The sequence below is a fragment of the Phyllobates terribilis genome, unplaced genomic scaffold (genome assembly GCF_046119375.1).
Source record: "Phyllobates terribilis strain yellow unplaced genomic scaffold, ASM4611937v1 Scaffold_8__6_contigs__length_399053987, whole genome shotgun sequence".
NCBI lineage: Eukaryota > Metazoa > Chordata > Amphibia > Anura > Dendrobatidae > Phyllobates > Phyllobates terribilis.
In genome coordinates this window covers 33,130,680-33,154,918 of record NW_027362768.1, presented here as the reverse complement: position 1 = coordinate 33,154,918, position 24,239 = coordinate 33,130,680, and the positions used below count along the sequence as shown (strand labels likewise).

Below are 24,239 nucleotides of genomic sequence, written 5' to 3'. Positions count from 1 at the left end.
TGGACACCCGGCTGCCCCCAGGCGGCTGGGGACCGTGTGTGGACACCCGGCCGCGGGGCGGCTGGGGACCGAGTATGGACACCCGGCCGCCGGGTGGCTGGGGACTGAGTATGGATTCCAGGCCGCCAACACAGCCATGACGTGGTGGCCAGATTCCGCCTCCACATGCCTAAAAGGTCCAATTTCAAGTTCAAGCAAGCAAGCAGTATGGTATTGCAGCCTGGGGGTGGGTGGGTGGCAGGCTGCATACTTGAGCTTGTATTGCAAGGAATGGGGGAGGTACAATTGAACACTGCCCTGGGACTAGAACTTGCATGGGGATAGTTGCAAGTCTGCATCTTCTGATGCGGTAAGGATCACTTATGATGTGCACACTTTTAGACAGTGACCTGGGAGTCAGAGATGCTTCCAGGGGGTCTTCCCCATGCTGTTCCCTTGTCTTTTCGGCACTTTATGCATGTGTCACACAGCACATGGCCAGATAAGGTTGTAAAATGTTAAAATGACATTTCACGGTGAATGCATTTGTCATAGTTGAAAGCAATACAAAAGTGCAAAAACGCATAAAAAATGCTACTTGTGAACATAGCCGAAGGTGTGGAGGAGTATTTTTGTTTTTGGTCATTTATTTTAACTTATACACAAGTCTTTTCCCTGGAAAGGATGTTCCTTAACATATTTCACTGGAAAAAAGTTTCACTTTCGTTTTTGAACATTTTATTGTGAGCCTGTAAAAGTGGCTTAATACCTCTGACCACGTTGTTGACAGCAGTGACCTGGGGGTCAGAAATGCTTACTGGGGCGATCCCCATGCTGTCCCCATGTCATTTGAGCACTGTCACTATCGTTTTGGGCACTTGTTAGGCTTTTAAACGACTGCCGGGGGTGCCACCGCAAAAATGCTCGAGTCTCCCATAGACTAACATTGGGCTCGTTGCTCGGGTCGAGCACCCGAGTATCACGGCGAGCTCGGCCCGAGCTTCAAGCACCCGAGCATTTTAGTGCTCGCTCAACACTAGTCAAAGGTAAAGAGAATTTATTTCTAATATACTTCCTTAAGTCTAGGAAATGATAGAATTCTTCATCAGGAAGATTGTATAGGGTTTTTAATGACTGAAAGTTTATAATGGAGTCTAATTTAGGCCCTGTTATAAGTGAAGAACAGTCTAAAACTCCAAATTTTTCCCATTTTTTACTTGGAAAATTTGGTAGAGCTGTATGAAAAATTGAGATAGGAAGTTTGTTGGGATTAATATTACATTTATTAGTTTTTGAGATACTATATAGCTTTTTCCAAAGTGAGATAGTAGATTTAATCAAAGAGTGATTAGGTAGAGGAAGAGATGGATCCAATAAATGGGATATTATCAATGATGATAAAGTGGAATTATTATTAAAAGCTTTTTCAAGTTCCGTCCAGGCAGATTTGTTGGACTCACGGAGCCAGTATCTACTTTGAAGAATATTAGAAGCATGGTAGGCATAGGTATTGGGTAGGCCGATTCCTCCATTTTTCTTATGTTTAAACAGTGAAAGCTTTGAGATCCTAGTGGGTTTAGATTGCCATATAAAATTGGATAATTGTTTATGCAGTTTATTAATCCAATAGTCAGGGATTAGGATAGGGATAGTACGAAATATATATTGAGGTTTAGGAAGGATCATCATCTTAAAAAGAACAATCCTGCCTAACCAAGACGTATCAGATTTATCAAAGTTGTCAAGGTGATCTTGTATGGATTTCTGAATATTACGTCGATTTTCATCTAAGATTTTGTAGCTTGGATTAGTAATTTTTATCCCCAAATAAGGAACACTATATTTCTCCCATGAATAAGGAAATTCATTTTTTAGGGATTTCCTTAGACTCCTTCTTCAAGACAATCTACAACTGTAAATCTACCATAACATGGCTGTTCATTTAAACTGAAATCCCATGCAATGAGTAAACTAATTATAGAAGCAGCCAAGGGGTCCGTGGTCACACTGGAGGAGCTGCAGGGATCCACAGCTCAGGAGGGAGAACCTGTCCACAGGACAACCATTAGTCATAATATACGCCACAAATCTGGCCTTTATGGAAGAGTGGCAAGAAAAATCCATTTTTGAAAGCAATCCATAAGAAGTCCCGATTGCAGATTGCAAAAAGCCATTTAGAGGACACAGCTAGCATGCGGAAGAAGGTCAGATGAGACCAAAGTAGAACTTTTTGGGCTAAATCCAAAACTCTATTTGTGGTGGGAAAGTAACTCTACACATCATCCTCTAAACATCATCCCCACCGCCAAACATGGTAGCAGTGTCATCATGCTGTGGGGATGCTTTTCTTCAGCAGGTACAGGGAAGCTGGTCAGAGTTGATGAGAAGATGAATGGTGCTAAATACAAGACAATTTTTGAGGAAAACCTGTTAAAGGCTGCAAAAGGCATGAAGTTGGGATGTAGGTTCACCTTCCAGCAGGACAATGACCCTAAACATACTGTCAAAGCTACAATGGATTGGTTTAGAACAAAGAACATTCATGTGTCTAAATGGCTCAAGCAAAGTCGAGACCTAAATCCCATTGAGAACTGTGGCAAGACTTGAAAATTACCATTCACAGTTGTTCTATATCCATTCTCACTGAGCCAGAGCAAGTTTGCAAACAAGAATTGGCAAAAATTTCATTCTCTAGATGTACAAAGCTGGTAGAGACATACCCCAAAAGACTTGCAGAGTAATTACAACAAATTGTGATCTTACAAAATATTGACTTAAAGGGGTTCTCCCACCAATAAAAGTTATTTTTAATCAATAGATCTAGGAATGATAATAAATTTCACAATTGAATGTATTTAAATAAAATGTTCCTGAGCTGAGATAATCTTATAAATGTGCCCCTGCTGTGTACTGTGTAATGGATGTGTCTTACCGTGCAGGAACACTGTCTGATCATACCAAATCTCCTGGGCAGAGGAGGAAGCAAAAGAGTATACAGACATTACAGCAGGGGATCACAGCTGAGTCTTTCTGTGAGGTAAAACATTGTTTAAAAACATGCAGGGAAATGTTTTGTTTCACAATATGAATCCTCTGCGATCCCCTGTTGTAATGTCTGTAATGTCTGTATTGTCTTTAGCTTCCTCCCCTGCCCAGGAGCTGTGGTATGATCAGACCATGTTCTGTACATGGTTGGACACAGCCATTGCACAGGGGCACATTTATAAGATTATCTCAGCACAGGGACATTTTATTTAAACACATCCAATTGTGGAAGTTATTATTATTCCAAGATCTATTGATTAAAATTAACTTTAGTTTGTGGGAAAACCCCTTTAAAGGAGATGAATACAAATGCACATCACAATTTTCAGAATTACAGAATTATACTTTTAAAATATTTAGAAAATCATGTGTTATTTCCTTTACACTTCACACATGCTTGCTAGTTTGTGTAGATATATCACAAAAAATACCAATAAAATACATTTAGGTTTGTGGGAGTAATATGGAAAAGTTCATGGGATATGAACACTTTTTCAAGCGACTGTATATACAACCTGAGAGACATGTTTTTACGAAAATGTACATATGCAGGTGCAAACAATTATACCTATACACACAGGGACTTTGTAACTTGCCCTGGTCATAGAACAGTACATTTGCAGACAATTGCTCTCCTTATGACTGGCCAGGGCAGAGATCAGTAGGCATTTTGTGCACAACATTGTTTGCCACCTCACAGACTAGTTGTGCTCCTATGTACTCAGCACTGTGTCTCCTGCTGGTCCCCTGGAATTAACATCTGGCAGAGGGTCAGTGACATGCAGCAGCCTATCAGGATTCTGTTTCTTAAGTTCGTGTGAAATGTGATAGCAGCAGGCAATTGGCAGCCACTGATTGACTGCAGTGTTCACGTGACAGCCTGTGACAAAGTCACTGGCAGAATTCTAGAGGGGAGATATGTTTCACTGAGGCTATTAGCTTCAATGATGTGAAATATGGAAGTTTCTCCTGCATGGTAGGTGCAGAGAGGGTTAAGCAGCCATCTTTTAAAGGGCATGTTTTATAAGTGAATGGCTAAAGTGCAGGCGGCAGGCCATTCACCATACCTACACGCACGGGAGTGGTATTGGCTTTAAATAGCCAGTCTTTGGACTCAGGTGGGGTCCAGTATCTGGAGAGGCTTGCTCCAGAGTGGAGCTTGCATGTGTTGTGCTGAACCGTGTGTGTCTAACCCTGAGTGGCCGGACCCCGGCAGATATGCGGACTGTGCTGCATCTTTGTATTTTTTTTGCCATTATGCCGAATGGGCTGTGTTTACTTTATGGACTCCCGGTTGGTTGATGATGTTGTAATAAACCAACCCACAATTTAAAGAGACAGTGTTCCATGTCTACCTCCGCATACAGCCGAGCAAGACGCTTTACCACACACCCCAGCAAGATGTTTATGGTAGGGGACTAGTGAGGTTGAATGCAGTGCTGAGTATTGTTTTTCTCCCTGGGCTCATAGTGGATAACTGCTTTAAAAATGTCAAACCCCCTCATCGTATAGGCTCTTTTATCTTTGTAAATATGACCAACTTCAACTGCCTACAATTAAATTGCTAATAAATCTACTTTGTTTATATTATATTTCTGTACATGACTTACCAATTACAGTGTTTAGCTAAATTTTTTATGGAATTTTTTCAGCAGAAATAACCTGCAGTCCTCCTCACGTGGAAAAAGGAAGTGTGGATGCAAAGAAAGCCATGTACAATGATGGTGAAGAAATTGATGTCAAATGTGATGATGGTTATGTGCTTCGGATAGAGCCTAATAAACCCCGTAAATGCACATCAAATGGCTGGTTTCCACCTCTTAGTTGTATTAGTAAGTACATTTGTAATGGGTAATTTATGCTGTCTAAATATTTTTCTGTTATAGATATAATTGTTAAAATCTATCAAGTTCTCATAGTTATCATAGTGAATACAGAAGCAAGGCTAGCACTCTATTAAAGTCTACATTACCCCGGTGCAAAGGGACCCCTTTTGATGGAAACAGGCAATTAAAGTTGATATCTGATGGATCGCAGACCAGGCAGGGCTGACAGAGGTGTTATCGGATATGACAGATTTATAACTGGTGGAGATAATCTTTAGCATCAGCTTTGAACAGAAGGGTAAGCAGATTACTTTAAAATCCTTTATCCTCCTTTTAGAGATTATGAATTGAGGTTTTTATGAATGACTTAGATATGACAATTTTGAAAGTCATTTTTTTGAGTCATGACTAGAGATTAGCGAATATGTTTGAAAATGATCGCCGATTTCAAATTTGGCACAAATATGGCACATTTGGATTAGTGATTGGAAACATGAGCATTTTTTATTAAAATCGTCAAAAATCAGTAAAATTCGGTAAAAGTGTGGGAAATGATTGCATGCCACTAAAGTATTTTTAGCACTTTAGCTAGGATAGTGGTGGTGTATGATGAGCGAGGGAGACGTGTTTAATGATAACTTCATGTGTGCAAATTGCGGCTAGCCAATCAGGGCGCAGGAAGCATCCACAATGTCCAGATACAAGGGCCTATTCATTCTTTCATGTACACTGATCAGTCGTCCTGGTCCCTTGGTAGAGAAACAGCCCCAAAGCATGATGTTGCCACCCCCATGCTTCACAGTAGGTATGGTGTTCTTTGGATGCAACTCGGCATTCTTTCTCCTCCAAACACGCCGAGTTGTGTTTCTACCAAACAGTTCTTCTTTGGTTTCATCTGACTATATGACATTCTTCCAATACTCTTCTGGATCATCCAAATGCTCTCTAGCAAACTTCAGATGGGCTCGGACATGTAATGGTTTAAGCAGGGGGACACGTCTGGCATTGCAGGATCTGAGTCCCTGGCGGCGTAGTGTGTTACTGATGGTAGCCTGTGTAACATTGGTCCCAGCTCTCTGCAGGTCATTCACTAGGTCCCCACATGTGGTTCTGGGATTTTTGCTCACGGTTCTTGAGATCATTTTGACCCCACGGGGTGAGATTTTGTGTGGAGCCCCAGATTTCTTCACACCAAGCTGCTTGCCTATTGCAGATTCAGTCTTCCCAGCCAGGTGCAGGGCTACAATTTTGTTTCTGGTGTCTTTCGACAGCTCTTTGGTCTTCACCATAGTGGAGTTTGGAGTGTGACTGTTTTAGGTTGTGGACAGGTGTATTTTATATTGATAACAAGTTCAAACAGGTGCCAGTACTACAGGTAATGAGTGGAGGACAGAGGAGCCTCTTAAAGAATAAGTTATAGGTCTGTGAGAGCCAGAAATATTGCTTGTTTGTAATTGACCAAATACAAATTTTCCACCAAAATTTGAAAACAATTTCTTTCCAAATCAGACAATGTGATTTTAAGGATTTGTTTTCTCATTTTGTATTCATAGTTGGGTCTACCTATGATGTCAGTTACAGGCCTCTCTCATCTTTTTAAGTGGGAGAACTTGCACAATTTGGCGTTGACTAAATACTTTTTTCCCCACTGTAGCTAGTGTCCTGTGTGGCTGTGAAATAGACTTTCCAGCAGATTTTTTTTCTTGTGCTATTAGTGAGGTCCAGACAAAGACAGTAGGGTACATTTCATAGATGTCTGTTGTGCACTGCTTCTATTGTGCTCCATGCGAGAGTACACCTTTAAAAATCTATTTTTTTCAGTTGCTAACATGATACAGCACGCCACATCTCAGCATGTCATTTTATGGTGTTGAAATTCAGCTGTATGCAGAACTCATACAGAGCAAAAAAATCTATTTTTTTCTGTGACTAATGTGATGCGGCATGCCATAGCCCATCTTGTCATTTTGTGGCAGTGAAATTCAGCTGTATACAGAGTAAAAAAATCTACTTTTTCTGTGACTAATGTGATGCAGCATGCCATAGCCCACCTTGTCATTTTGCGGTGGTGAAATACAGCTGTATGCACAGCTCATGCAGAGTAAAAACAATCATTTTTTTTCTGTGACAAAAGTGATACAGCAGGTTAGATCTGAGTTTGAAATTTCTTGAAGCATGTATTATATATTATACAGGCCTCATCCACACTAAAAAAAATACTTTCTTCTGTTACTAACATTAAACAGTAGGAGAGATCTCAGTTTGAAATTGTTTGGAGCATATCTTCTGTGTTATACAGGCCTCATCCACACTAAAAAATAATTTCTTCTGTTACTAACGTGATACAGTAGGGAAGATCTCTGTTTGAAATTGTCTGGAGCATGTTTTCTATATCATACAGAACTCATCCACACTAAAAAAAATACTTTCTTCTATTACTAACGTGATACAGTAGGGGAGACCTCAGTTTGAAATTGCTTGGAGCATATCTTCTATGTTATAACGGAATCAGCCACACTAAAATATTACTTTCTTCAGTTACTATCATGATACAGTAAGGGAGATCTCAGTTTGAAATTGTTTCGAGCATATCTTCTATGTTATACAGGCCTCATCCACACTAAAAAATACTTTCTTCTGTTACTAACGTGATACAATAGTGGAGATCACTGTTTGAAATTGTTTGGAGCATGTCTACTAATTTATAGAGGCCCCATCCACACTAAAAAATAATTTCTTCTGTTACTAACATCATACAGTATGGGAAATCTCAGTTTGAAATTGTTTAGAGCACATCTTCTATATTATACAGGCTTCAGCCACACTAAAAAAGTACTTTCTTCTGTTACTAACGTGATACAGTGCGGACATCTCAGTTTGAAATATTTGGAGCTTGTTTTCTATGTCATACAGAACTCATACACACACAAAAAAAAACCTTTCTTCTGTTACTAACATGATGCAGTAGGGAAGATCTCAGTTTGAAAATGTTTGGAGCATATCTTGTATGTTATAACGGCGTCATCCACACTAAAATAATACTTTCTTCTGTTAGTAATTTGATACAGTAGGGGAGATCTCAATTAGAAATTGTTTGGAGCATATCTACTATATTATACAGGTTTCATTCACACTAAAAAAATACTTTCTTCTGTTACTAACGTGATAAAATAGGGGAGATCTCTGTTTGAAATTGTTTGGAGCATATCTACTATGTTATACTGGCCTCATCCACACTAAAAACTAATTTCTTCTGTTACTAACATGATAGAGTAGGGGAGATCTCAGTTTGGAATTGTCTGGAGCAAATTTTCTGTGTCATACAGGTGTGAGAGTGTGAAATGTGATAACAGCAGGAGAGCACCAGGACCCTGTGACTTTTGCCTGGCTGAGCTCAGAAGAGGGGCAGTGCAAGAAACTGTGTGTGTTCTAAGAGTGTCTGATGTGTGAGAGTCCAGACAGGAAGTCTGTGAGAAGGAGCTGAAACAAGAAGCTGTCTTTACACTCTTCCCTGTGGAGTTTTGTTTACCCCTTTCTCTGTTTAAGAACAAGTGCTGAGTTGGGGAAGCTGTGTGGCTCTGTGGAGTTCTGTGGAAGTCCATGATAAGTGGATTAGAGACTTTGTGCTGAAGGAGTCACGTGCCGAGTGATAAACGAAGGGACTCAGGAATCCATTTCTGTGACTGAGCACGTGGATGGTGTACTGGATAAGAGGGAGAGACTTCGGGAGAAAAGAAGGTTTCTGGTGCCATTTCCACTGAGAGGATATTGACAAGACTTTGTGAAGAGATCTTCCCAGACCTTAATCTGAGGCTACAGGACTAAAGTCCCTGGCGTGTGGGCTCGGCATCGGCCGACAAGACAAGGAACCTTTGCTGTTTTTGTGAACGTTGCTTTTGTTTGGCGCCAAAGTTTTCCGGGACTAGCTGCAGCCACCGTGATTCACAGGCCTGTGATAGACTGCATCTGAGGTTAACGGTACCATAACTTTAAGATACCCGGGTATTCTGATAATAAGGGTATAAGAGCAATTGATAGAGTTTCATGCATTATTATTGTTCATAGTGGTAGGATTGTATTCAGTGTGCCATCTCAGGGGTTCCCAATATACCGCCATCACTAGTCTGACACTGTGTTTAGGTAAAATTGTTCCAGATCACTAGAATAATTCACATAAGCTGGAAACCTTGAGATTGGCACATTGATTTCAGCTTTTGCTGATTGTGTGTATTTATTAGGGACAGTGTCCCAGGTAGAACTTGAGACTGATCCATGCAATACTGAATTTTAGTTTAATCCCTGTTTTAGTAAAGAAAGTGTTGTTTATTTCTGTCTCTGTCTCGGTTTGTGACTCACTGGATCTCTCTCGGACCTCAGGTCATTACACAGGACTCATACACACTCAAAAAAATAATTTCTTCTGTTACTAACGTGATACAGTATGGGAAATCTCAGTGTTAAATTGTTTGGAGCCTATATTCTATGTTATAATGGCATCATCCACACTAAAATAATACTTTCTTGAATTACTAACTAGTGTTGAGCGAGCACTAAAATGCTCGGGTGCTTGAAGCTCGGGCCGAGCTCACCGTGATACTCGAGTGCTCGACCCGAGCAACGAGCCCAATGTTAGTCTATGGGAAACCCCAGCTTTTTTGCGACGGCACCCCCGGCAGTCTGTAGAAAGCCTAAAAAGTGCCCATGGGGTTCGCCCCTGGAAGCATTTCTGACCCCCAGGTCACTGCTGTCAACAACGTGGTCAGAGATATTAAGCCACTTTTACGGGCTCACAATAAAACATTCAAAAACAAAACTGAAACAGTTTTCCTGTGAAATATGTTAAGGAATTTCCTTTCCAGGGTAAAGGCTTGTGTATAAGGTAAAATAAATAACCAAAAATAAAAATACTCCTCCACACCTTGGGCTATTTTCACATGTAGCATTTTTCATGCATTTTTGAACTGTTGTATTGCTTTTAACCGTGACAAATGCATTCACCGGGAAATGTCATTTTAACATTTTACAACCTTATCTGGCCATGTGCTGTGTGACACATGCATACAGTGCTGAAAAGACATGGGAACAGCATGGGGAAGACCCCTGGAAGCATCTCTGACTCCCAAGTCACTGCCTAAAAGTGTGCCCATCAGAAGTGATCTTTCCGCATCAGAAGATGCAGACTTGCAACTATCCCCGTGCAAGTCCTTGTCCCAGGGCAGTGTTCAATTGTACCTCCCCCATTCCTTGCAATGCAAGCGCAAATATGCAGCCAACCATCCACCGACACGCAGGCTGAAATACCATACTGCTAGCTTTCACTTGAAATGGGGCCTTTTAGTTTGGAGGAGACCGAAGCTGGCCACTACCTCATGGCTGCTTCGGCTGCGAGGTATCCATACTCAGTCCCCAGCCGCCCGGCGGTCGGGTGTCCACGCTCAGTCCCCAGCCGCCAGGGGCGGCCGGGTGTCCATACTCGGTCCCCAGCCGCCCTGCGGCGGGGTGTCCACACATGGTCCCCAGCCGCCTGGGGGTGGCCGGGTGTCCATAAACGGTCCCCAGCCACCCTTATTTCTCCTGTCAACTTCCCCCACACTTTTCTTAGCCTGGCCTGCTTTAGGGCAGCATTGGACGAGCCCACCAGAGAACCAGACTCCTCGGGTGGGCCCTGGCCTCTCAATCAGGGGAGTTGAGAGTGCCAAGGTGAGAAGCATGATGATGATGATAAAAGTTAACATCTGCAATGGCTGCAATGCCATACTGCTAGCTTGCACTTGAAATGGGGCCTTTTAGTTTGGAGTAGGCCGAAACTGACCACTACCTCATGGCTGCTTCGGCGGCCTGGTATCCATATTCAGTCCCCAGCCGCCCGGTGGCCGGTGTCCACACTCGGTCCCCAGCCGACTGGGGGCGGCCGGGTGTCCATACTCAGTCCCCAGCCGCCCCGCGGCCGGGTGTCCACTCACGGTCCCCAGCCACCTGGGGGTGGCCGCGTGTCCATAAACGGTCCCCAGCCGTCCCTATTTCTCCTGTCAACTTCCCACACAATTTTCTTAGCCAGTCCTGCTTTAGAGCAGCATTGGACGAGCGCACCAGAGAACCAGACTCCTCCGGTGGGCCCTGGCTTCTCCATCAGGAGAGTTGAGAGTGCCAAGGTGAGGAGCATGATGATGATGATAGAAGTTAGCATCTGCTTTGTTTTCTTGGAAAGCAAGCGCATGTATGTAGTAGCGGCTAGGCCTGAGGTGGTCAGCGTTTTGGCACATATCCCACCTCCTCCGAGGATTGCTGGATGTTTTCCTGCTACTATCCCATTTCTATGACTCCCGTTAAAACAAAGCTTCAGGGGATGAATGATGGATGAGGTGGTGGCAAAGGAGAAAGAGCAGGAGGAACAGGGACCATTCACATCAATATCAGGCCAGTCAACCACACATGTCTTGTAGGATATGTTTCTGTAACAAAAGGAGCGGTTCGGCTACACAGTTATAGGGCATACACTGAGTGCAATGCCTACAAAAAATTTCGAGGCACTCCAATGCCCCTTGGAAGTGACATGGAGGTCAGAGGGTCTTAACTAAACCGTTTTTTCCATTTATAGCAACTGGGTCTCCTGTACACTGTTGGCCTAAGCAGTGAATGGAAGGCTTTCCAAAAATTATGAGGAACTGCAATGCCCCTTGAAACAGACGTGGATTACAGCATTCTAAAAACCTTCTACCCATTATTGGGGAGTTGGTCTCCATTCGTTTTCGCCTTTGCATTGGAAAGCAAAAACTGACTAAAATTAAGAGGAAATGCAATGCCCGTTGGAAGAGTCGTGGAAGTTAGAGGTAATTAAAAACAGCAATTCAATGCCCCTTGGAAGAGCTGTGGAGTTCAGAGTGGTTTAATAAGACACTTTTAATGCCCCTTTGAAGAGACATGGAGTTCACAGTAGCTTAACAAAATGGTTTTAATGTCCCTCGGAAGAGACGTGGAGGTCTCAGTAGCTTAACAAGACGGTTTTAATGCCCCTTACAAGAGCCATACAGTACAGCATCTTAAAAACATTATTCCCATTATTGGGGAGTGGGTCTCCTATAGTCTTTTGCTTATGCCTTCCAAGCAAAAGCTGCCAAAAATTAGGATGGAGAAACTTTCTATAATGGCAACACGGACCACGGTCACCCTGGTGGTATAGTGGTGGTGGAGGCTGAGGATAAGGAGAAGAGCATAAAACAGCCGAAATGAGGAAGCGTATACCCATGTGTGGGTGTGAAGCGGTGCATGTGAATATGACTCGCCCCCTGGGCCATGGGGCACCCGGAACCGGGCTTCTGTGCGATGCTGGGGGTAGTAGTGGCAACCCGATCCCGTGGCTCAGGGTGGTCAGACCAAATGCTGTGGCAGTCTATTTGTAGATTTATGAATGTCCGACTACGCCACCCGTGGATTCCGGTCGGGGATGACCGCCGCTGCCAGGCAGACCGCTGAGGCTGGTGTTGGTGTGCAGCACAGGGATGGGATAACTCCCCACGGGAAGAGTGTAGCCTCGGGGCAGTGTAATAGGATGCTGGGGGTGATAGTGCAGGCCGCAGTAGAAATCACGCAGAGTCCAATAATGCAGTCCAGGGTCTTTTACTGCAGATGATATTACTGACCCAACAGGAGTACCGAGTAGGAATGGGCCTGGGTTTCTGAGAGCATTCGGGCAAGCCCCACTGGTCAGGGTGAGCGTGTAGGCCTACCGTTCTCTCTCTGCCCTTGCTGACTATCCCCCTTTTCGTGGTGTGATAGACCACATCCCTGAGCTGGCCGTGTACTTCGCCTGTATGGCTTGCGACTTGGGCCTTGGGTACCTTAGCTTCTCCGTGCTGTACTGGTCCCTCTGTGTGGCAGAGCCTCCAGGCTTCTTAGGCCAAGGGACCTGAATTCCCTCGCGGGTTGGTTCTCTGCTGCTGGGCCTGCAACCCCGACAGCCTCGGACCCCAGTGTCCGGTAGTGAAGTGCTCTCAGCCTGGACCGGCTCTCGTCACCTCTGTCCCTGGCTCGCAGATCCTCCTCTGCCTCACAGACTCCTCGGCTGCTGCTGACCTGTCCCTCTTCCTTGAGACCCCTTCTGGACACTTCAGAAGTGGGTTCTGGTCTGTCTAACCCTGCCCCAGTTCCAACTTTTATAGGGGCAGCCTGCTCCCCTTACTGGCCTGGGACAGGAGGTGCTGCATGCTAATGGTCCCTGACCAGGGAACCTCCCTCCTGCTCTCAGACACAGCCTTTAATATTTGTGGCACCCAGGCCTGGGGTGACACATTCCCCCTAGTAAAATTTAGTACTCTGGGACTAAACAAGAAACACAAATACAGGGTATAAATGCATGACCATAAACACAACAGGGAAGGAAATAACAAACAACACCACATGTTGAGTTCTTTAGGTCACAGTGTGGCTGTGACCAGGTGTCCATTTCACCAACACAACGGGAGCCTTAACCAGGTGGGGGTCTGTCCTTGCCCCGAGTCCTTGACAGTCTTTATTCATTCCTTTGGTTAGGCTCCAAACATATTTACAAGGAAGTCCCGGTTACTCAAAGTTCATAACCTGTTAGTCCATATATCTACAAAAACTGGGAAAACAGTATTAATAACCAGGGTACAACAAAAAACATTAAATATATACACTGTGCATTTAGATCTTCCAGCGAGCTGGCATTTGACCCCTAGTGCTCCGGGTTGACCTACATAACCCACTGTCTGGTGGTGGTCTAACCTGGCTTTCCCCACTATCATTTAGGGTACAGCTACAAGCTGGGGTTACAGGAAGGGTAGGCAGCTGTCTGCGGGTCCTTTGGTTTACCGCAGGTATGGCAGGCTCACTGTCAGCAGAGGGTTGACTCTCATGGGCTGCTGGCATGGGTTCTTCTGCCTCTGGGGCTGCTTGGTCTTCTTGTTCTTCCTGCTCTCCTGTAGGCTTCCGCTGGGTAGGTTGAAGGAAGTGTAGGACGGGTACCACTATCGCGTCATTTATCCGAGTCCAGGTCCGGGGGAACTTTCCGAGAACGGTGCTGACCATTTCTTCCTTGTCCACTGCAGGCTCAAGGTCATCTTGATCTTCACTTGAACTCTGCAGTTGCTCAGGGCACCGTTTTAGGTGGTCTCTGGAGACGGTGCTAGTGGTTTCTCCTCCATCCTTGGTAATTACACATACCTTCGGGTTGTTGTGGTCGGACTGCAGTACTGTGTACGGGTCTCTCTCCCACTGGTCGTCCAGCTTGTGAAGCCTTCTCTTCTGCTTCAGGACCTGCTCACCAGGTTCCAGGGGACCAGCAGGGGCGTGTTGGTTGAAGAGCCTCTCTTGCTTTTCTCTCGCTTGAGCCAGACTCCTCTCCACACTCTCCTGTACCTTCTTTTACTGTATCCGCCGTTCCGTATCCCAGTCCACGTCTGGGGAGGTGTCCTCGGGTGTCAGGACTCCCATCTCCAGGTTTATAGGCAGCTTACCTGGTCTTGCTCGCATCAGGTAAGCCGGGGTGCAATTTGTAGCATTCACCGGGATATGGTTGTACAAGTCAATCAGGTCTGGCAGCTTCTCCGGCCCCAGGCTGCGTTCTTCCAGGGGCAACATCTTGAGGAGATCAATGACGATATTATTCATTTTCTCACACAGCCCGTTGGTTTGCGGGTGGTAAGGCGTTGTCCGAATCTTCCTACAGCCGTAGAGGTTGCAGAACTCCTGGAATACTTCAGCCTCAAACGCTGGACCTTGATCTGTCAAGACCCGTTCCGGATACCCGTGTGGACGGCAGAAGTGTTGCTGGAAGGCTCTGGCTGCTGTTTGGCTGTCAGGTCTTTAACAGGAACCACCACCAGGAACCGGGAGTAATGGTCCACAATCGTGAGGGCATAGATGTAGCCGGACCGGCTTGGAGCCAACTTCACATGGTCCAGAGCTACCAGCTCAAGAGGCTGCCTGGTGACGATGGGCCTCAAGGGTGTCTTCTGGCTGGTATGGTTCTTCCTTCTGAAGTGACATGGGCCGCAGTCCCTGCTCCACTTCTCTATGGCCTCTCTCATACCGACCCAGTAGAACCGCTCTCTCAGTAGGAACTCCAGTTTCTTCCACCCGAAGTGTCCCGCTCTGTCATGGTAGGCCTCCAGGACCATTGCTGCATCTCGCCTTGGGACCACTACCTGCCAGGTCAGCTCGTGCGTCCGGTGGTTGACAAGCCTTCTGCACAGCTTACCTTCGTAGAGGAATAGCCTGCTTTTCTCCTTCCATAACTGCTTGGCTTCCTCTGGAGCTTCCGGGCCAGGGCTTGCGTCTGCCTGGGTTAACATGTCTTTCACCAGGCGTATTGCAGGGTCACTATCTTGCGTTTCAGCCCAGCCGTGGTGGGGTAAGGGGTTGAACATGACGGTGGTTAGGTCTTTGTCTCTTACCCGGTGAGAATACTGAGTGGCCCCATACCGGTGGAACGCAGGGAGCTCTACTTCCTCCAGCTCTTCCGAGTCTTCTTCTCCTTCAGGTAGGTGGGGCATTCTTGATAGGGCGTCTGCGTTGGCGTTGGTTCTGCCTGCCCAGTACTTGATGGTGAAGTCATAATTTGATAGCCTGGCCATCCAACGCTGTTCTAGGACAACTAGTCTTGCATTGTCCAGGTGTGTCAGCGGGTTGTTGTCCGTGTACACAGTGAACTTTGAGGAGGCCAGGTAATGCTTAAACCATTCTGTGACGGCCCACACCACTGCCAAGAATTCTAGCTTGAAGGAGCTGTAATTCTCCGGGTTTCTTTCAGTGGGCCTCATCTTCCGTCTGGCGTACGCGATCACCCTTTCTCTGCCCTGTTGATTCTGTGACAGTACGGCTCCCAGCCCCACATTGCTGGCATCTGTGTGGAGGATGAAAGGCTGGCCATAATCGGGGTAGGCCAGGATCTCATTCCCCATGAGGGCCATCTTCAGCTGGCGGAAGGACTCCTCTTCCAGTTTGTCCCACTTGAAGGGTGGCTTTTGGCTTCTGGTCTTAGATTGCCCTATCAGGAGGTCCTGCATAGGGGCTGCCATCTTAGTGAACCCGGGGATGAGCCTTTGGTAGTAGCCTACCAACCCGAGGAACTGCCTCACTTCTTTGATGTTAGAGGGGCTTGGCCAGCTTTTGATTACTGTGAACTTGTCGGGGTCGGGGGCTACTCCTTCTGCACTCACCACGTGTCCCAGGTACTGTACCTTCGGCTTTAACAGATGGCACTTGGAGGGTTTCACCTTCAGGCCATAGCCTGCCAGGGCTTCGAACACCTCTGCCAGGTGTTTCAGATGGTCCTCGTAGGTCTTCGAATAGACAATCACATCGTCCAGGTAAAGGAGGACCGTCTCGAAGTTTTGGTGCCCTAGGCAGCATTCCATCAGCCTCTGGAAGGTCCCAGGTGCATTGCAGAGCCTGAATGGCATACAGTTGAATTCGCTCAATCCCATCGGGGTGGTGAAGGTGGTCTTCTCCTTGTCAGCTTCTGCCACAGGAACCTGCCAGTAGAGATGAGCGTTGTTCTACTCGAACTGTTCGCCAATCTCAAATTCGAGCTGTTTTAGGCGGTGTTCGAGCCGTTCGGCGAACACGAACAATTTGAGAAAAATTCGGCTGTTCGAGGTTATGTTCGATAACTGTTCGTGCACCAAAATCATAACTGGATTTTTTCTCAGTAATGATGAAAATTAATGTTAATACGCAGTTTGAGTGTACAGCGGGGTGGGGGGAGGGGCAGGGGATGGATCTCTGCAGGAACAATGAAGATCTCCATTTTTTATTCTCTTTCCCGCATTTACAGTGGGGAGGTGCAATCTGTCAGCCTATCAGCAGCGCACACACGGAGCGAAGTGCTTTTTTTCACACAAGCAAGGGCATGTGTCATTGGCAGTGTATGTCACATGTCCTTGCCCTATAAGACCAAGCCATTTTCCCCGTCGCCACCATTTTCTCACTGCTGCAGATGCGTGTTAGACGGCACCGCTGTTGCTGTGTGCGCTATACCTTGTTAATTTCAAGCCAATTTTCGCACAAATATACAGATAGCTTGGGAGTAGGGAATAGTTGTGATTGCAGTCCTTTTAAGGACTAGGTTACAGCATTTCCTACGACTTTTATCAGGGAGGTCTGTGCTCTTAAATAGATAGGTTGTGGGAGTAAAGACTAATTGTAATTGGAGTCCTTTTCAGGACTAGGTTACATGAGTTCCTATCAGTTTTTGCCAGGCAGGTCTGTGCCAGTGCTGTGCAAGTTTTTTTCACAGCATTTGGCTGAATCTAGCAAAGCTAATCCTTTTTGGCCTATTGCAGAGTGTGTTAGTCAGTGGAGTAGCCTATCTGTGTTGCAAGATATACCACCTGTGTATAGAATACCAATTTTTTTACTGCACCTAGTGAAGTAAAATCTTTTGGGCATAGCATCATTCTATTAGTCCATCTATACTGACCTCCATCAGGTCAGGTTGCAAATTAAAACTAATTTTTATCTGCATCTACAGTACCTCTGAAAAAATATTTGGGCTTCTAGCAGTGTGTGGGACTTGTTCTATTAGTCCATCTATACTGACCTCCATCAGGTTGCAAACTGAATATATTTCTTTCTGCATCTACCTCTGAAAAAATATTGGGCTTCTAGCTGTGTGTGGGTCTTGTTCTATTAATCCATCTATACTGACCTCCATCAGGTTGCAAACTGAATATAATTTTTTTCTGCATCTAGCTCTGAAAAAATATTTGGCCTTCTAGTAGTGTGTCGGACTTTCTCTATTAGTCCATCTATACTGACCTCCATCAGGTTGCAAATTAAAACTAATTTTTATCTGCATCTACAGTACCTCTGAAAAAATATTTGGGCTTCTAGCAGTGTGTGGGACTTGTTCTATTAGTCCATCTATACTGACCTCCATCAGGTTGCAAACTGAATATATTTTTTTCTGCATCTACCTCTGAAAAAATATTTGGCCTTCTAGTAGTGTGTCGGACTTTCTCTATTAGACCATCTATACTGACCTCCATCAGGTTGCAAATTAAAACTAATTTTTATCTGCATCTACAGTACCTCTGAAAAAATATTTGGGCTTCTAGCAGTGTGTGGGACTTGTTCTATTAGTCCATCTATACTGACCTCCATCAGGTTGCAAACTGAATATATTTTTTTCTGCATCTACCTCTGAAAAAATATTTGGCCTTCTAGTAGTGTGTCGGACTTTCTCTATTAGTCCATCTATACTGACCTCCATCAGGTTGCAAATTAAAACTAATTTTTATCTGCATCTACAGTACCTCTGAAAAAATATTTGGGCTTCTAGCAGTGTGTGGGACTTGTTCTATTAGTCCATCTATACTGACCTCCATCAGGTTGCAAACTGAATATATTTTATTCTGCATCTACCTCTGAAAAAATATTTGGCCTTCTAGTAGTGTGTCGGACTTTCTCTATTAGTCCATCTATACTGACCTCCATCAGGTTGCAAATTAAAAATAATTTTTATCTGCATCTACAGTACCTCTGAAAAAATATTTGGGCTTCTAGCTGTGTGCGGGACTTGTTGTATTAGTCCATCTATACTGACCTCCATCAGGTTGCAAACTGAATATATTTTTTTCTGCATCTACCTCTGAAAAAATATTTGGCCTTCTAGTAGTGTGTCGGACTTTCTCTATTAGTCCATCTATACTGACCTCCATCAGGTTGCAAATTAAAACTAATTTTTATCTGCATCTACAGTACCTCTGAAAAAATATTTGGGCTTCTAGCAGTGTGTGGGACTTGTTGTATTAGTCCATCTATACTGACCTCCATCAGGTTGCAAACTGAATATATTTTTTTCTGCATCTACCTCTGAAAAAATATTTGGCCTTCTAGTAGTGTGTCGGACTTTCTCTATTAGTCCATCTATACTGACCTCCATCAGGTTGCAAATTAAAACTAATTTTTATCTGCATCTACAGTACTTCTGAAAAAATATTTGGGCTTCTAGCAGTGTGTGGGACTTGTTCTATTAGTCCATCTATACTGACCTCCATCAGGTTGCAAACTGAATATATTTTTTTCTGCATCTACCTCTGAAAAAATATTGGGCTTCTAGCTGTGTGTGGGTCTTGTTCTATTAATCCATCTATACTGACCTCCATCAGGTTGCAAACTGAATATATTTTTTTCTGCATCTACCTCTGAAAAAATATTTGGCCTTCTAGTAGTGTGTCGGACTTTCTCTATTAGTCCATCTATACTGACCTCCATCAGGTTGCAAATTAAAACTAATTTTTATCTGCATCTACAGTACCTCTGAAAAAATATTTGGGCTTCTAGCAGTGTGTGGGACTTGTTCTATCAGTCCATCTATACTGACCTCCATCAGGTTGCAAACTGAATATATTTTTTTCTGCATCTACCTCTGAAAAAATATTTGGCCTTCTAGTAGTGTGTCGGACTTTCTCTATTAGTCCATCTATACTGACCTCCATCAGGTTGCAAATTAAAACTAATTTTTATCTGCATCTACAGTACCTCTGAAAAAATATTTGGGCTTCTAGCAGTGTGTGGGACATGTTCTATTAGTCCATCTATACTGACCTCCATCAGGTTGCAAACTGAATATATTTTTTTCTGCATCTACCTCTGAAAAAATATTTGGCCTTCTAGTAGTGTGTCGGACTTTCTCTATTAGTCCATCTATACTGACCTCCATCAGGTTGCAAATTAAAACTAATTTTTATCTGCATCTACAGTACCTCTGAAAAAATATTTGGGCTTCTAGCAGTGTGTGGGACTTGTTCTATTAGTCCATCTATACTGACCTCCATCAGGTTGCAAACTGAATATATTTTTTTCTGCATCTACCTCTAAAAAAATATTTGGCCTTCTAGTAGTGTGTCGGACTTTCTCTATTAGTCCATCTATACTGACCTCCATCAGGTTGCAAATTAAAAATAATTTTTATCTGCATCTACAGTACCTCTGAAAAAATATTTGGGCTTCTAGCAGTGTGTGGGACTTGTTCTATTAGTCCATCTATACTGACCTCCATCAGGTTGCAAACTGAATATATTTTTTTCTGCATCTACCTCTGAAAAAATATTGGGCTTCTAGCTGTGTGTGGGTCTTGTTCTATTAATCCATCTATACTGACCTCCATCAGGTTGCAAACTGAATATATTTTTTTCTGCATCTACCTCTGAAAAAATATTTGGCCTTCTAGTAGTGTGTCGGACTTTCTCTATTAGTCCATCTATACTGACCTCCATCAGGTTGCAAATTAAAACTAATTTTCATCTGCATCTACAGTACCTCTGAAAAAATATTTGGGCTTCTAGCAGTGTGTGGGACTTGTTCTATTAGTCCATCTATACTGACCTCCATCAGGTTGCAAACTGAATATATTTTTTTCTGCATCTACCTCTGAAAAAATATTTGGCCTTCTAGTAGTGTGTCGGACTTTCTCTATTAGTCCATCTATACTGACCTCCATCAGGTTGCAAATTAAAACTAATTTTTATCTGCATCTACAGTACCTCTGAAAAAATATTTGGGCTTCTAGCAGTGTGTGGGACTTGTTCTATTAGTCCATCTATACTGACCTCCATCAGGTTGCAAACTGAATATATTTTTTTCTGCATCTACCTCTGAAAAAATATTTGGCCTTCTAGTAGTGTGTCGGACTTTCTCTATTAGTCCATCTATACTGACCTCCATCAGGTTGCAAATTAAAACTAATTTTTATCTGCATCTACAGTACCTCTGAAAAAATATTTGGGCTTCTAGCAGTGTGTGGGACTTGTTCTATTAGTCCATCTATACTGACCTCCATCAGGTTGCAAACTGAATATATTTTTTTCTGCATCTACCTCTGAAAAAATATTTGGCCTTCTAGTAGTGTGTCGGACTTTCTCTATTAGTCCATCTATACTGACCTCCATCAGGTTGCAAATTAAAACTAATTTTTATCTGCATCTACAGTACCTCTGAAAAAATATTTGGGCTTCTAGCAGTGTGTGGGACTTGTTCTATTAGTCCATCTATACTGACCTCCATCAGGTTGCAAACTGAATATATTTTTTTCTGCATCTACCTCTGAAAAAATATTTGGCCTTCTAGTAGTGTGTCGGACTTTCTCTATTAGTCCATCTATACTGACCTCCATCAGGTTGCAAATTCAAAATAATTTTTTTCTGCATCTAACCCAGCCAATAGTTTTGGCCTAATACCACAGTTTGGCCACTCAGCTCTGCTCGGTTACCATCCATTGTTTTTTTGTGCAAACAACTCCAGAGTTGTGAATTAGTTAACCACCAAAATGAGTGGAAAAAGGCCTGCTGCTGGTGGAAAGGGGAATAGGCGTGTTGGGAAGGGGAAAAAAGGTTGTGTCCGTGGGGTAGGTGTTAAAGCAACAGTAACATCTGCAGAAGAAAGACCATCTTCCAGCCAAACTAAAATGTCTACTTCTTTTAGCGGACAATGTGATAAGATCCCTTTCTTACGGCCACGCCAATCGCTACAAATTCCAGATGAGGCACAAAAACAGCAGGTGCTTCAACGGATATCAAGTGCTCCTTTAAGTGGGCTCTCCTCCACATCAACTTCAACATCACAAATACTCCAGTCCTCAAAGGTGTCACCCAAATCGCACTTGCTTCCTCACAGCTCCCAAATCTCCAGCTGCCCGTCTGAGTATGAGGTAGAACAGATGGTTTAGTCTGCAGAGCTGTTTACTCATACTATAGCCTGGGAATCAGAGGTCGACTCCAGCGCTTCTGTGAATCCAGACGAGGAAATGATCTGCACTGATGCCCAGAATCTTTATGAGTCGGATCCAGGACCAGACGCAGAAGGTTCTGACCATAATGTAGACCCTCATTCCCAAACTGTAACTCCTGTTGGTGGAGACAATGAGGAAGACGATGATAAGACTCAAATACCTGATTGGAGCGACAACTTTAGTTTTTTGTCATGGCAGGAACAGGTTGGCTCTGAGGACGACGGGTGTGATAACGCACAGGGTGATGATGATGAGGTCGGAGATCCCACTTACTGTCAACCCACAGTCAGCCAAGAGATGAGGTCAGCAGAGGAGGTGGAGGAAGATGCTAGTGACGACGAGGTCAGGTTGCGCCTTCCTGGACAGAGACGTAGTACTGGAAGCACGTCAACAACTGCATCCTCAAACACAACTCTGCCTCTCACCACAAGTCGTGGTGGCTCTTCAGGTCGCATGGGTGCTAAGCCTTGCATAGCCTGGGCATTTTTTCAGATCGATAAAGATGACCCAACTCGTGTTATCTGTAACATTTGTCAGCAAAAGCTAAGTAGAGGCCAAAAAATACATAGTTTGAGTACTTCATGCATGAACCGGCACATGGACATGAAGCATAAGTTGCAGTGGGAAGCTCAGTGTGCTACAATGCGGCCTAGCCAGCCGGGCCAACCACCGTCTGCCATATCTTGTGCATCCGCGGCCTCTTCATCCTCTGTGACTGGGGGGACAGCAGTCACACCTGTTTTGGGGCGCAGACCTGCCACCTCTTTACCCGCAACAGCCAGCGTGATTGGCAGGTCATCATTTTCTTTGGAGGTGGTAACACCAGCTGGTGTTGAGCGCTGTCCGACATCGATAGCACCACCTTTGGATGAAGGCAACCTAACATGTCCGCCTGCATCTTCCTCACAGACCGGCAGTTTGTCGGGGACACCCTTATCAACCCCGTCTAAGCACAATAGCCAGCCCTCGGTCCCTCAGATGTGGACAAGTAAAAGACCATTTCCTCCTAGCCATGAGAAAGCTAAGAGGTTGAATTTCACCATCTGCAAGCTCTTGGCTACAGAAATGCTGCCTTTCCGCCTGGTGGACACAGAGGATTTTCGAGACCTTATGTCCGTCGCAGTGCCCCAGTACCAGATGCCCAGTCGGCACTACTTCTCAAAGAAAGGTGTGCCTGCGCTCCACCAGCATGTCGCACACAACATCACCGCTTCTTTGAGAAACTCTGTGTGTGACAGGGTGCATTTCACCACAGACACTTGGACGAGTAGGCATGGACAGGGGCGTTACATGTCGCTGACTGGGCACTGGGTAACTATGGTGACAGCAGGACAAGGGGCTGCTGTCCAAGTCTTGCCGTCCCCAAGAGTTGTGCGTCAATCCTCTTTATGTCAAAGTTCCTCCACTGCTTCTGCCTCCTCAACCTCCTCTCGGTCTTCCACCTGCACCCAAAGCCTGTCTGGTCATGCCACAAGCTTTCTAACTGCGCAGAAGGGATCCTGCACACCTCCTTACTATGCTGGCAGTAGGGCTCAACGTCATCAGGCGGTTTTTACATTGAAATGTCTGGGAAATGTGAGTCACACAGCTGAGGAGTTGTGGTCAGCTCTGGAGAACCAATTTCATGAATGGTTGTCTCCACTGGACCTGAAATCAGGGAAGGCCGTGTACGACAATGCTGCAAACCTGGGTGCGGCCCTTCGCCGGGGCAATGTCACACACGTGCCTTGTATGGCTCACGTGTTGAACCTGGTTGTCCAGCAATTTTTTGCCCACTATCCCAGACTAGATGGCCTTCTGCAGAGGGCACGGTCGCTGTGTGCTCACTTCCGCCGTTCGCATCCCGCAGCTCAGTGACTTACATCTCTACAGAAGTCGTTGGGCCTGCCACTTCACCGGCTAAAATGCGATGTGCCTACCGGTGGAATTCAACTCTGCACATGTTGCAGCGACTGTGGCAGCACCGACAAGCCCTGGTGCAATACGTTCTGATGTATAGCCTGGGCCAACGAGATTCAGAGGTGGGGCAAATCACGCTGGAGGAGTGGTCTCAGATCAGGGACCTATGCACCCTTCTGCACAGTTTTGAAATGGCGACGAAGATGTTTAGTGCTGACGATGCCATTATCAGCATGACTATTCCGGTGAATTACATGCTGGAGCACATGTTAAACAGAATTCGGAGTCAGGTGGTGGCACAAGAGGAGGTGGAGGAAGTAGAGGAGGAGGAGTTGTATGCGGAAGGGCTAACATCTGCAAGGTCCAGAAGGTCGGCAGCACCAAGGCGGCAGGCATGTGAGGGTGGGGGAGATGGTTTTACCAGGGCGCATGGTAGCAGCCAAACTAGTGAGGAAGGTGCAGGAGCCCAGGAAGAAGTGGAGGACGAACTGATGGAAGACTCATCAGATGAGGGAGACCTTAATCACATTTCTGTTGTGCGAGGTTGGGGGGAGAGGACAGAGGAAGGAAGCATGATTGTTACCTCGCCACCAACACAACAGGGACTTGGTGCTCCTGGATGCGCAACACACATGAGTGCCTTCTTGCTGCACTACCTGCAACATGACCCTCGAATTGTGAGAATTAGAAATAATCCTGACTACTGGGTTGCCACACTGTTAGATCCCCGGTACAAA

The 24,239-nt window shown here is 44.8% G+C and overlaps 1 protein-coding gene across 4 annotated transcripts in view; it reads left to right on the top strand.

Annotated features, from left to right (window-relative positions):
- The window catches only part of LOC141156682 (coagulation factor XIII B chain-like), a 784,153-nt gene that overhangs the window by 120,820 nt on the left and 639,094 nt on the right, over nt 1-24,239 (top strand). For 3 of the 4 annotated variants that reach the window (XM_073642929.1, XM_073642931.1, XM_073642932.1), the window contains exon 3: nt 4,677-4,856. In XM_073642929.1, coding sequence (XP_073499030.1) covers nt 4,677-4,856 — 180 coding nt within the window. The remainder of the gene's footprint in view (nt 1-4,676; nt 4,857-24,239) is intronic. The other variant, XM_073642930.1, reaches the window with a different exon arrangement.